General features: G+C 43.8%; 1 protein-coding gene across 1 annotated transcript in view; it reads right to left on the reverse strand.

Annotated features, from left to right (window-relative positions):
- LRRC39 (leucine rich repeat containing 39) overlaps positions 1-13,567 on the reverse strand; it is a 35,135-nt gene that overhangs the window by 18,283 nt on the left and 3,285 nt on the right. Inside the window, exons 3-6 of the mRNA XM_038744860.1 lie at positions 11,748-11,796; positions 8,326-8,518; positions 4,409-4,514; positions 367-523 (exon numbers count right to left, since the gene is read on the reverse strand). Coding sequence (XP_038600788.1) covers positions 367-523; positions 4,409-4,514; positions 8,326-8,518; positions 11,748-11,772 — 481 coding nt within the window. The 5' untranslated portion in view covers positions 11,773-11,796. The remainder of the gene's footprint in view (positions 1-366; positions 524-4,408; positions 4,515-8,325; positions 8,519-11,747; positions 11,797-13,567) is intronic.

Below are 13,567 nucleotides of genomic sequence, written 5' to 3' on the forward strand. Positions count from 1 at the left end.
CCTGCCTCTGCCATTTGTCAGCTGTGTGACTTTGGGCAAATCACTTCACTTCTCTGTGCCTCAGTAACCTCATCTGTAAAATGGGGATTAAGACTGTGAGCCCCCCATGGGACAACCTGATTACCTTGTAACCTCCCAGCACTTAGAACAGTGCTTTGCAATAGTAAACACTTAATAAATGCCATTATCATTATTATTATTATTATTATATGGTCATTTTTAGCTCTTATCCAACTTGGATGCCCTGCCTAGCTATTCAGTGTTACAGTCAGATGTCACCTTTATTCTCGGCAAGAAAAACTCACCCTTTTTTTAACAGCTGAAGAAGTGTTTCCCTTATTTATTTAAGGAGCTTGAATGTCTTACCAATTCCTCGCGGTATCTCTGAAATTGCATTCCGGGATAAATCCAATACCATGAGGCTCTGGAATCTTCCAACGAATTCAGGAATTTTCAGCAAACCAGTCCTGTGAAGCTGCCATTCCTGTAGATTGCTCAGACTCAATAGAGATGAAGGGAGGGTCTAAAACCCAAATGGAAAAGAATCACATCACTGTTATGGGCTGACAGAAGTCGAATGGTTCAGTGGTAATGGCCCTGAAAGCCAATATGATACTGGGAGGGATTTTTTATTTTGTTTTTCAAACCACTACAGTTAAATTGTTTCCTTTCATGAATTTGTTAACTACATCAGGTCTAATAAATCGTTTCATTTTCCCAACAGCAAACCCCAAACACAAGAAAAAAAAAACCCAAGAAAATACTATATGACCGGTAGTGTAGAGGAACAAAGTTATAGGGTGAAAACTCAAAAATGATCCCTTGTCAAAAATGACCCCTTGATTATATATTCATTCATTCATCGTATTTATTGAGTGCTTACTGTGTGCTGAGCCCTGTACTAAGCGCTTGGGAAGTACAAGTCGGCAACAAATAGCGACGTTCCCTACCCAACAACGGGCTCACAGTCTAGAAAGGGGAGACAAGTCTAGAAGGGGGAGAGATTCAGGGAGACCATGGATAACTGAAACAAATAACCATAAATAATTCCCTTCATTTTAACAATAGTAGCTTCTCTGTTTAATAAATCTTTGATGGGAATGTCTATAAATGTGGACTCAAATTACCCCTCCCTGCCACCGCGAAGAGGTGCTAACAAATGGAAAAGATCAAAAGATGTGAAGCAAGAAGAAAGAAGAGGAGAACAAAAGGAACCTAGATCATCCTTAAATCAGACATTTGCCCCCTCTCACCAGTGCAGGGAAAAGTGAATTGTCACCCTGTCCCAACCCCATCTCCGCAAGGTTCAGTAAGACATTATTATGTTATGCCGTGCATAAGCAGTGTCCCGTAATGATTCCTGAGGAAGTCCCGTCCAATTCCTGAGCCTAGGGGAGTCCTTGGGGGGGAAACCCTATTTTGCTCTGGAGCCCCTGTGTGCCCCCCTCCCCTCCCCTCAAGGTCCCTGTTAATTGATCAGTGGTCTTTACTGAGTGCTTACTGTGTGCGGGGCACTCTAAATTCTCAGGAGAGCTCAGTACAACAGAGTTGGTAGGTAGGTTCCCTGCCCACAAGGAGCTTACAGTCTAGAGGGGAAGATACATTAAAATAAGCGAATTCCAGATATGCACATAAGTGCTGTGGGGCTGAGGGTGGGGCATCATTCATTCATTCAATTGTATTTATTGAGCGCTTACTGTGTGCAGAGCACTGTACTAAGCGCTTGGGAAGTACAAGTTTCTTTTTAATAGGAAGAATTTAGTAACTTTGAACAAGCACACAGATGATAAGGGGTAACAGCAAAACACAATGTAATGAGAGGATAAATGAATGATTCTAATATTCAGAAAAGGTCACCGATAACCAATTTGATGTAGATGGACCAGTTGTCCACCTTTCCTAAACTTTCAAAATACTCTCCCACCCATTTAAAGCCATCCACCACTCCAAATCTTCTCCACTGTTCTAAAAGGGTACAGATCTGGCGTGGCTCAGTGGAAAGAGCCCAGGCCTTGGAGTCAGATGTCATGGGTTCAAATCCCAGCTCCGCCAACTGTCAGCTGTGAGACTTTGGGCAAGTCACTTAACTTCTCTGGGCCTCAGCTCATCTGTAAAATGGGGATGAAGACTGTGAGCCCTCTGTGGGACAACCTGATCACCTTGTAACCTCCCCAGTGCTTAGAACAGTGCTTTTACACATAGTAAGCACTTAAATACCATCATCATTATTATTATCCAAGTGCATCGATGATGCAGAAGGGAGAGGCAGTTGGGGAAAAGAGGGCTTAAATTGAGGGAGGACTCTTGGAACCCAAGTGCAGCCTCTCTCTTGGGCTGAGCTTTCTGATTTGTTAACTATTGCCCCAAGACTACCCCAAATCTTGCCCCTGTGCCCCCTTGGCAGTTCTCTCCCCTGCCCTCGCCCCAAACTTGGGCCTTGAGTCAGGCCCCCCACTCATCAGCCCTGCTCAGACTAGATAATGAGTCCTTGAATAATTAACAGTTGGTTGTATGCAGGTAAATTCTTGTAAGGAACACCTTAAAACTCATTTTAACACAGTTCTGATTACCAGCTGTCCACGGGTGCTAGAATTAGAATAAAGACTAGAGCTTTTCGCCATCTGCTTGGAGCCTCTTAACCCCAAATTTCACCATTTCTAACTATTCCTTCATTCCCCCCACTCCATCCCTTCTAATACCCTTCAATAATAATAATAATAATGGTATTTATTAAGCGCTTACTGTGTGCAAAGCACTGTTCTAAGCGCTGGGGAGTTTACAAGGTGATCAGGTTGTCCCACGTGGGGCTCACAGTCTTAATCCCCATTTCACAGATGAGGTAACTGAGGCACAGAGAAGTTAAGTGACTTGCCCAAAGTCACACAGCTGATAGTTGGCGGAGCCGGGATTTGAACCCATGACCTCTGACTCCAAAGCCCGGGCTCTTTCCACTGAGCCACGCTTCTTCAACCAGGCAGACCGCCAGAATGGGACACACGGGAGAGCACATGAGTCAACCTGATCCTGGCTTCTGGTGAGTGGAAGGTGGAGAAAGCAAAATGAATTCCGGTTGCAATGCCAATGAAGTTATCTAGGCAAATCTGATATAGCATTTTTCCTCAGTATGCGTAAAAATAACCCTGGCTTGTAAGCCGGGGATCAAAGGAAAAATGCAAAATATTTTACTTCTCCCTTCTAATCTCTTTGGTTTTGGTTTCATGGGAATTTGAATTTGCAGGGAAAATGTGTTACCTTGAATTTTTAATAATAATAATCATGGCATTTATTAAGCGCTTCCAATGTGCAAAGCACTGTTCTAAGCACTGGGGAGGTTACGAGGTGATCAGGTTGTCCCACGGGGGGCTCACAATCTTAATCCCCATTTTACAGATGAGGTAACTGAGGCACGGAGAAGTGAAGTGACTTGCCCAAAGTCACACAGCTGACAATTGGCGGAAGTTGAACCCATGATTTCTGACTCCAAAGCCCGGGCTCTTTCCACTGAGCCACGCTGCCTCTCTTTTTTCTTGTAAGGGGAACAGGAGGAAGGAAAGGGGCTGCAATTGTTTGAATTGGTTGAAGAACTGCAAGTTCCCTGGACAAACAAAACTGTTGCAAGCAAATATTACTGGGTGCAGAGCACTTTACTAAGTGCTTGGGAAAGTACAAAATGATAGAGTTGGTAGACAGGATCCCCCACTGACGGGAGCAAGGACACCCTCCCTGTTAGGCAGCAGCAATCAATCAGGAATTTGTCTGGGTTAATCTCCCAACAAAAATAAATAAACCTATGCATTCACGAACTCAAAGGAATAGGTAGTTCTAAAAAGGGTGGAAGCAGCGTGGCTCAGTGGAAAGAGCCCGGGCTTTGGGGTCAGAGGTCCTAGGTTCAAATTCCGGCTCCGCCAATTGTCAGCTGTGTGACTTTGGGCAAGTCACTTAACTGTGCCTCAGTTACCTCATCTGGAAAATGGGGATTAAGATTGTGAGCCCCGTGTGGGACAACCTGATCACCTTGTAACCTCCCCAGCACTTAGAACAGTGCTTTGCACATAGTATGCACTTAATAAATGCCATCATTATTATTATTATTTTTATTAAAAATCTGGAAAATTATAACCAAAAGATCCACAGTAGTTGCAAGTTTCCCTTTGGTTGTACTGCAAACAAGGCTGTGCTCAAAACTGCCTATACGATTCAAAATTTGGAGTTTGGCTTTTTTTTTTTTTTTTTTTTTACAAAGAACCATGATTAGATTGTATACAAATCAGGCTCTCTGGTCTTCAGAGAATGCTAAATTGGTCTTTTTCTCCTTCACCTCCACGGAATTTTTAAAATTAGATTTTCTACATGTTAGAGAAAATCCTATTGCCACAGAAAAAAGTTGAACGCAACTTCAAGAGATTACCTTCCATTCTTCTTTCTCGATCTTTAAAATTACCCTTCCACCTTCTCTGGTGACTTTTTCTTTTAGCTTGGTTAAGCTTACCCTTCCTTCCCATATCCGCACTAGCCTAGGAGATAAAGAAATCATTTGAGCTTGTCAGGACATCAATATGTTAGCCACTAGTCACACTTTCAGTGAAAGAGACTTGGCCAGAGGCATCACTGAAGATTAGGTTCTCATTTTTTCTACCAGGACACTGCCCAGCAATTAGTACAGTGCCCTGCATACAGTAAGCACTTAATAAATGCTATTATTACCATCCTGAGATAATCACTTGCCGAAGAGAACCAAAGCAATCAATCATATTTATTGAGCGTTTACTATGTGCAGAGCACTGTACTAAGCGCTTGGGAAGTACAAGTTGGCAACATATAGAGACGGTCCCTACCCAACAGTGGGCTCACAGTCTAGAAAGGGGAGACAGAGAACAAAACCAAACATATTAACAAAATAAAATAAATAGAATAGATATGTACAAGTAAAATAAAATAGAGTAATAAATATGTACAAACATATATACAGGTCACAAGAAGTGTAATATATACATGTAATATACTGTATATACAGTATATACATGTAATATATACATGTAAAGCAGCTCACAAGAAGTGTCGCATGTTACTTTTATGCAGCTGAGGGAAACAAAAGCCAATGAAACAAATGGAGTGTCTAATGAGCGCAAATAATTGATCAATTAATGGTATTCATTGAGTGCTTACTGAGTGCAGAGCATTAGACTAAGCACATAGAAGAGCAAAATACAGAGGTGGTAGACATATTCCCTGCCCTTGAGGATCTTACACTCTAATAATAATAGTAATGATGATAATAATAGTAATAAGGGAAGCAGCGTGGCTCAGTGGAAAGAGCCCACGCTTGGGAGTCAGAGGTCATGGGTTCTAATCCAGGCTCCACCGCTTGTCAGCTGTGTGACTTTGGGCAAGTCACTTCACTTCTCTGTGCCTCGGTTAAAATGGGGATTAAGACTGTGAGCCCCACGTGGGACAACCTGATCACCCTGTATCCTCCCCAGCGCTTAGAACAGTGCTTTGCACATAGTAAGTGCTTAACAAATGCCATTATTATTATTATTATTATTATTAAATATTTGACTTCCAACCTCCCTCTTTCCTATTCCAACCCTGATACCATTCTCCCCTCAGATCTGCCTCCAGCCAAATTCAGAGACCAGTAGCCAGACGTTTTGGCCTTCTCCTCTTTACATACACATCCAGCTGGACTAAGAATGTAGAGGTGGGGGGTTGTACACCTCTTTAAGACTGACTGAAAATAGTACGCTAAGATTTTTCAGGAAAGTTATCTCAAGGGGATATTTGTCCAGTTGTCCAGGCTAGGGATCAAACCAGAGATCTGAGCCCCAATAATGAATAGCTCCTTTGGAGCTTTCTTCCCAGCAGGAAATCTGCCGATTCACCCCTTCTCCTTGTCATTCCTTGCTCCTCTGTCCGACCAAAGGGCTCGATGCTGGGGACATAATCCCAGAGTAGGTCAAGGGGACAGTAGTACCCTTTATTGACTGAGGTTTTTCTGTTCTTTTTTCTTTCAGTCCTGATTACTCTCTGCTTGGATGCAAATCCTCCCTTCCACTCTGAGAAAAGCTCTGGATCTGATTGCAGATCAATGCCCCAGGTTGGAGATGTTCCCAAAACCATACAGGTGTCTTTACCCCTCTCTTAGCTGAAATTCCCGAAGTGTTTTCCCCGCACCCTCACCTGCCCCTAGAGCTGGTCCTGGCCCTCCTGATTAACATAACTCTTGCTAATAACACACAGAGAGAGCACTAGTACTAGAAATTACTACAATATAAAAGCCCAGAATATATCCAAACCGGCCTCTGAAAAGGATTGGAAGAAATCTATGGTGGGGTTGCCCCTATTCATTCATTCATTCAATCGTATTTATTGAGCGCTTACTGTGTGCAGAGCACTGTACTAAGCGCCTGGGAAATCCAAGTTGGCAACATACAGAGACGGTCCCTACCCAGCAGCGGGTTCACAGTCTAGAAGGGGGAGACAGACAACAAAACATATTAACAAAGTAAAATCAATAGAATAAATATGTACAAGTAAATAAATAGAGTAATAAATATGTACAAACATACATACAGGTGCTGTGGGCGGTCATTCATTCATTCAATCGTATTTATTGAGCGCTTACTGTGTGCAGAGCACTGTACTAAGCACTTGGGAAGTCCAAGTTGGCAACATAGAGAGACGGTCCCTACCCAACAGTGGGCTCACAGTCTAGAAGGGGGAGACAGACAACAAAACAAAACATATTAACAAAATAAAATAAATAGAATAAATATGTACAAGTAAAATAAATAGAGAAATAAATATGTACAAACATATACAGGTGCTGTGGGAGGTCGGGTGGGATAGTAATAATAATAATATTCATTCACTCATTCAGTCATATTTATTGAGCGTTTACTGTGTGCAAAGCACTGTACTAAGCGCTTGGGAAGTCCAAGTTGGCAACATAGACAGACAGGCCACAGGGAAAAGCCAACTGATTTTATCCAAGTCTCCTCAGCCATGGCCTTTTCCTGCAGGCCCTCCACCAATAAAGGGCTTTAGCTGGGGCAATAGTGCACAGACAGGAAATAGATTATTAGATTCCCCATCATTCCTGGCCAGAGTTTTTACCACAAGACATCCAACAAGTTTGGGGACAAGATTAGGGACCTTTCATGCCCTTGGCCCAGGTGAAATCGATAGAGGCACTAACTTTCGTCAGTAGAATCCAACTACTCTAGCATATTGAATATACTAAATTCTGAGATATTTTAAAATTGTCTTTCCATGGGGAATTATCTTTCTCCACGGAATCTGTATTATCTTCGGTTTATCTGGCATTTGAATACAGAAAACAGAACTAAAAAAAGAAAGTTAAAGATTCCATCCCAAGAGCTCCAAGCTGTCATCGTGCGTATCCACCAACTTCTGTCCATCTCCTATCCTTTACCGCAGTGATGGTGGATGAAGAAGGGAGCGGGCATGGACTTGGTAAATACCCACAATGTTGGAGGCTTTGCTGGTTTGGGATTGGGAATGGCAGAAGGAAAAGGGCTACTTTTGGTATTCACTGCTTTCCTGTATTTGTTTCTTCCTCACTAGCTGCAAACTCCTCATGGTTTGAGGCAAGTTTCATTTTATTTTTTTTATATCTCCACAATCCCCAAATACCGCTATGAATGATGTTAGGTGCCTGACAAAAAATAGTAATAATAATTTTTTATGGTATTTGTTAAGTGCTTACTTTTTGTGTTGAGCACTGTACTAAACAGATACAAGTTAATCAGACCAGATGCAGTTCCTGTCCCACATGGGGCTTTCAGTCAAGGAGGAGGGAGAACAGGCATTGAATCCCCATTTTGTAACTGAGAAAACTGAGGCACAGTGAAGTGACTTTGTTAGTATGTTTGGTTTTGTTCTCTGTCTCCCCCTTCTAGACTGTGAGCCCACTGTTGGGTAGGGACTGTCTCTATATGTTGCCAACTTGTACTTCCCAAGCGCTTAGTACAGTGCTCTGCACACAGTAAGCGCTCAATAAACACGATTGATTGATGCCCAAGGTCACACAACAGGCAAGTCCCAGGCCCGGGCTTTATCCACTAGGCCCTGCTGCTTCCCACAGTACAATATCCTTCCCATAATAGAACCACAAATCACAAAAGGGATCAGTAAGTCTGTCAACAGTGTATAATTGATTTCTGGGCAGGGGTAACTTCTGCTTTTTTTTGGTGACGATAGGAATTATTCAGCAAGTATCAAAGAACAATTACCTCTCGGAATTACTCTTCGTGTGAACAACCAAACAACTCCCCATTATTTAAAAAAAATGTTATAACATACTTTTGTCGAAATTCTTTTTCTCGCTTCAAGTCTTCCGCTTGTTTCTGTATTCTTACTTCCCAAACTTCCTTAACGGCATTGACAGCCCCCGAACAGATGGCGGTTTCAGTCATGCCTCTTCCAGGCAGCAGGGCGATGGCAGGCTTCCTCAGGGGCTGACGGCCCGAGCCAGGGTTACCATCTCCCAGCAGACCTGAGCGGGCCAGAGGAAGCGAGTGGGACACACAGTCGGACTGACCTGTGGGAATGTTCTGCCGATCCCACTGGGGCGAGCGTGGGTTGGAACTGGTTGGGATTTCTTTAGCTTTGAACACATTGGCTTTAAAGCAGGTGTACCCGCAAGGGCACATCACCTGAGATGATCCCATGGCTAAAGTGACATCTCTGCCCCTGCTCTCTCCCCATCTCTCCAGGCTCGCATCTCCTCCTGCCTTCAGGACATCTCCATTTGGATGTCTGCCTGCCACCGAAAGCTCAACATGTCGAAGACTGAACTCCTTGTCTTCCCTCCCAAACCCTGCCCTCTCCCTGACTTTCCCATCTCTGTTGACGGCACTACCATCCTTCCCGTCTCACAAGCCCGCAACCTTGGTGTCATCCTCGACTCCGCTCTCTCATTCACCCCTCACATCCAAGCCGTCACCAAAACCTGCCGGTCTCAGCTCCGTAACATTGCCAAGATCCGCCCTTTCCTCTCCATCCCAACCGCTACCCTGCTCGTTCAAGCTCTCATCCTATCCCGTCTGGACTACTGCATCAGCCTTCTCTCTGATCTCCCATCCTCGTGTCTCTCCCCACTTCAATCCATACTTCATGCTGCTGCCCGGATTGTCTTTGTCCAGAAACGCTCTGGGCATGTCACTCCCCTCCTCAAAAATCTCCAGCGGCTACCGATCAATCTGCGCATCAGGCAGAAACTCCTCACCCTGGGCTTCAAGGCTGTCCATCATCTCGCCCCCCCACCTCACCTCTCTTCTCTCCTTCTCCAGCCCAGCCCACACCCTCCGCTCCTCCGCCGCTAATCTCCTCACCGTACCTCGTTCTCGCCTGTCCCACCATCGACCCCCGGCCCACGTCACCCCCGGGCCTGGAATGCCCTCCCTCTGCCCATCCGCCAAGCTAGCTCTCTTCCTCCCTTCAAGGCCCTACTGAGAGCTCACCTCCTCCAGGAGGCCTTCCCACACTGAGCCCCTCCCTTCCTCTCCCCCTCGTCCCCCTCTCCTTCCCCCATCTTACCTCCTTCCCTTCCCCACAGCACCTGTATATATGTATATATGTTTGTACATATTTATTACTCTATTTATTTATTTTACTTGTACATATCTATTCTATTTATTTTATTTTGTTAGTATGTTTGGTTTTGTTCTCTGTCTCCCCCTTTTAGACTGTGAGCCCACTGTTGGGTAGGGACTGTCTCTATATGTTGCCAACTGGTACTTCCCAAGCGCTTAGTACAGTGCTCTGCACACAGTAAACGCTCAATAAATACGATTGATGATGATGATGATGTCCCAACTGAGGTATGTCCTGAAGGCACAACCCGTATCTTTGGCTTCTGGTGTACTCTCCCAATCGTTTAGTACGGTTTCCACACACAGTAGGTACTCAGTAAACACTGTTGATTAACTGACTGAGGGGAGACAATCCTGAAATTTCAGTTTCTGTCCTGCTTCCTGCTCTTTGGATGAATAATAACAACAGAAACAATCATAATAATGACGATGATATTTGTTAAGCACTTATTATGTGTCAGGCACTGTGCTAAGCTCTAGGGTAGATACAAAATAATCAGGCCCTACATGGGGCTCCCAATCTAAGTAGGAGGGACAATAGATATTGAATCCCCATTTTTAAACTGTGAGCCCACTCTTTTAGACTGTGAGCCCACTGTTGGGCAGGGACTGTCCCTATATGTTGCCAACTTGTACTTTCCAAGCGCTTAGTACAGTGCTCTGCACACAGTAAGCGCTCAATAAATACGATTGATTGATTGATTTTGCAGATGAGGGACTTAGGGAAAAATCAGTTTATTCATTCCTTCACTGAATTGTATTCATTAAGTGCTTATTGTGGGTAAATACAATAAATTGTAAATTGTGTGTAAAGCACAATACAGCAATAAAGACTGACAATCCCTGCCCACAAGGAGCTCACAGTCTGGAGGGCAGGGGAGACTCTGAGTGACTAGTTGTCCAAGGTCACATAGTAGATAAGTGATGGAGCCACTTGAAGAGGAGAAGAGACTGAAGGGAGCAGGGCAAGGGAGAGTTTGGGGCTACCCTGAAAGCTGGGACCAGCGTACGGGGCCAAAGCTTGGGACCCAGAGTGCTTCAGGAGCTGCCTTGGCCACTTGGACTGTGGCATCTCTGGGCCTCGGTTCCCTCATCTGTAGAATGGGGATTAAGACTGTGAGCCCCCTGTGGGAACAACCCGGTCGCCTTATCTATTTATATTAATGTCTGTCTCCCCCTCTAGACCGCGAGCTCGTTGTTGGGTAGGGACCGTCTCTATATGTTTCCAACTTGTACTTCCCAAGCGCTTAGTACAGTGCTCCGCACACAGTAATGATGTGTGAATCAATGAATCAATGAATACGATTGAATGAATGACTCCCCACAGCACATATGTATCTATCTGTAGATATCCGTAATTGATTGTTTTATCTATTTGTATTAATGTCTGTCTCCCCCTCTAGACCGTGAGCTCGTTGTTGGGTAGGGACCGTCTCGATATGTTGCCAACTTGGACTTCCCAAGCGCTTAGTCCAGTGCTCCGCACACAGTAAGCGCTCAATAAATACGACTGAATGAATGACTCCCCGCAGCACATATGTATCTATCTGTATATATCTGTAATTGATTGTTTTATCTATTTGTATTAATGTCTGTCTCCCCCTCTAGACCGTGAGCTCATTGTTGGGTAGGGACCGTCTCTATATGTTTCCAACTTGTACTTCTCAAGCGCTTAGTACAGTGCTCCGCACACAGTAAGCGCTCAATAAATACCATTGAATGAATGAATGAATCCCAAAGCCCACCACCATAATCAGGCAGCTGAAGCTTTGCCATTCGGTTTTTCTTCTGCTTTCCACTTTTCTCCTCCCTTTCCTCCCTCAACCCTTTCTCTCCCACTTCCTGCTCCCTGAGGCTCCTTAGGCTCATGCCAGAAAATGAGACATAAACCCAGAGACAAATTGAGGGAGACAAGACCCAATGCCCGGCTAGTTCACAGGAGGAGAGGAAAGAGAATAAATATGACAAATTTCACTGGGGACTTCAAGCAACTGGAAAAAAATTGAAATGTGACTGATAAAGGCTAACCTCATGGAAATCCCTGGCCCGAATGTCAAAATGGAAGAGCTGTATCCGTTCAATCGATTTTATTTATAAAAATAAGAGCTTGCACTTTTCTACTTTGCTTACCACTTAAAACTGATGCTTCTGTCATTCTCCGGGAAGTTCAACCCTTTACCTTCAGGATAGCAAAAATAAAGAAAAGTAAGCCGGTTAGTGAATTTATGAAAGACAAATGTGTTCCCTCTTCTCCCTCCATTTAAATAAGCATTTGGTTATTTCCATTTTGAAGTTAATGGGAAGAAATGAGTTCCCAGGGAATTTTACCACAGGGACTCAGCTGCAGTTTGCACTATCCAACTTTATCCTCTGGTCACTCTTCTTTGTGGAAAAGTCAACTCAATTATATTTACTGAGTGCTTCCTGCGTGCACAGCACTGTACCAAGCTCTTGGGAGAGTACAATACAACAGATTTGGTAGATACGTTCCACACCCACAAACAAACAAGTCCTGAGTGGAAATCTAATGTTCCAGATTTGGACCATCTCCCAATAGGCGTGATAGATCAAGTTAATAATAAATTCATCCTGGCTTGATTTTCCGGATCATGGGAAAAGCCATAACATAGCTGATCCAAAAACTATAAATAATCAACATACTATTCAAATCAGACCGATTCAAAACAGCTATTACACCTTCCCATCTAAATTTCAGCGAGAGAGGAAAAAAAGTCATTACTATTTCAAGGAAACATTGCAGAGTGGGGAAACATTGCAGAGTAATATTTATTACTCTATTTATTTATTTATTTATTTATTTATTTATTTTACTTGTACATTTCTATCCTACTTATTTTATTTTGTTGGTATGTTTGGTTCTGTTCTCTGTCTCCCCCTTTTAGACTGTGAGCCCACTGTTGGGTAGGGACTGTCTCTATGTGATGCCAATTTGTACTTCCCAAGCGCTTAGTACAGTGCTCTGCACATAGTAAGCGCTCAATAAATATGATTGATTGATTGATTGATTGAAGAGTCTTTTCATTGTGACCAGCAGTTCAGATGTGGGGTGGGTCTGTGTGACTGGTATGACTTTGCCAACTACTTTGTAGACAAAATCGAAACCATCAGGCAAGGCCTACCCCTAATCTCCCCTTCACCTCCCCAGCTCCCTCCCACCCCACACCCACTCTCATCCTTCTCAGCTGTCTTTCAAGAGATTGCCCACCTGCTTTTAAAAATATGCCCTTCTATTTGTACCTCCAATCCCATCGTCCAAAAACACTCGCACCCACTTTTCTTCCATCCTTGACTGCCATCTTAAATTGCTCATTCTCTGGTAGCTCCTTCCCCTCTGCCTTCAAACACGTCCACAACTCTCCTATCTTACCTGATCATCTTGTATCCTCCCCAGCGCTTAGAACAGTGCTTTGCAAATAGTAAGCGCTTAACAAATACCATCATTATTCTTATTATTTTTTAAAAAAACCCTACTCTGGATCCCATTGTACCATCCAGCTATTGCACAATCTCCCTCCTCTCATTCCTGTCCAAATTCTATGAAAGGGTTATATACACCCACTGACTCACTTTCTTTCTTCCAACTAACTCCCTTGTGGGTTGCTACTGGACTGAAATATTTCCACCCCCTTCACTACACTGACTCTCTCTTCTGACTCTCTCCCTTCACTTCACTCTCCAAAAATCGCTATTTGACCTCCTCCTCTCTAGAAGCAGTATGGCCTAGTGGAAAGAGCACAGGCTTGGGAGTCAGAGGATGTAGGTTCTAATTCTGGCTTTGCTACTTACTGTGGTGTGACCATGGGCAAGTCATTTAACTTTTCTGTGCCTCAGTTCCCTCATCAACAAAATGGGTATTCATCATCATCAATCGTATTTATTGAGCGCTTACTGTGTGCAGAGCACTGTACTAAGCACTTGGGAAGTACAAG

This window comes from Tachyglossus aculeatus, chromosome 4 (genome assembly GCF_015852505.1).
Source record: "Tachyglossus aculeatus isolate mTacAcu1 chromosome 4, mTacAcu1.pri, whole genome shotgun sequence".
In the NCBI taxonomy this organism is placed as follows: domain Eukaryota; kingdom Metazoa; phylum Chordata; class Mammalia; order Monotremata; family Tachyglossidae; genus Tachyglossus; species Tachyglossus aculeatus.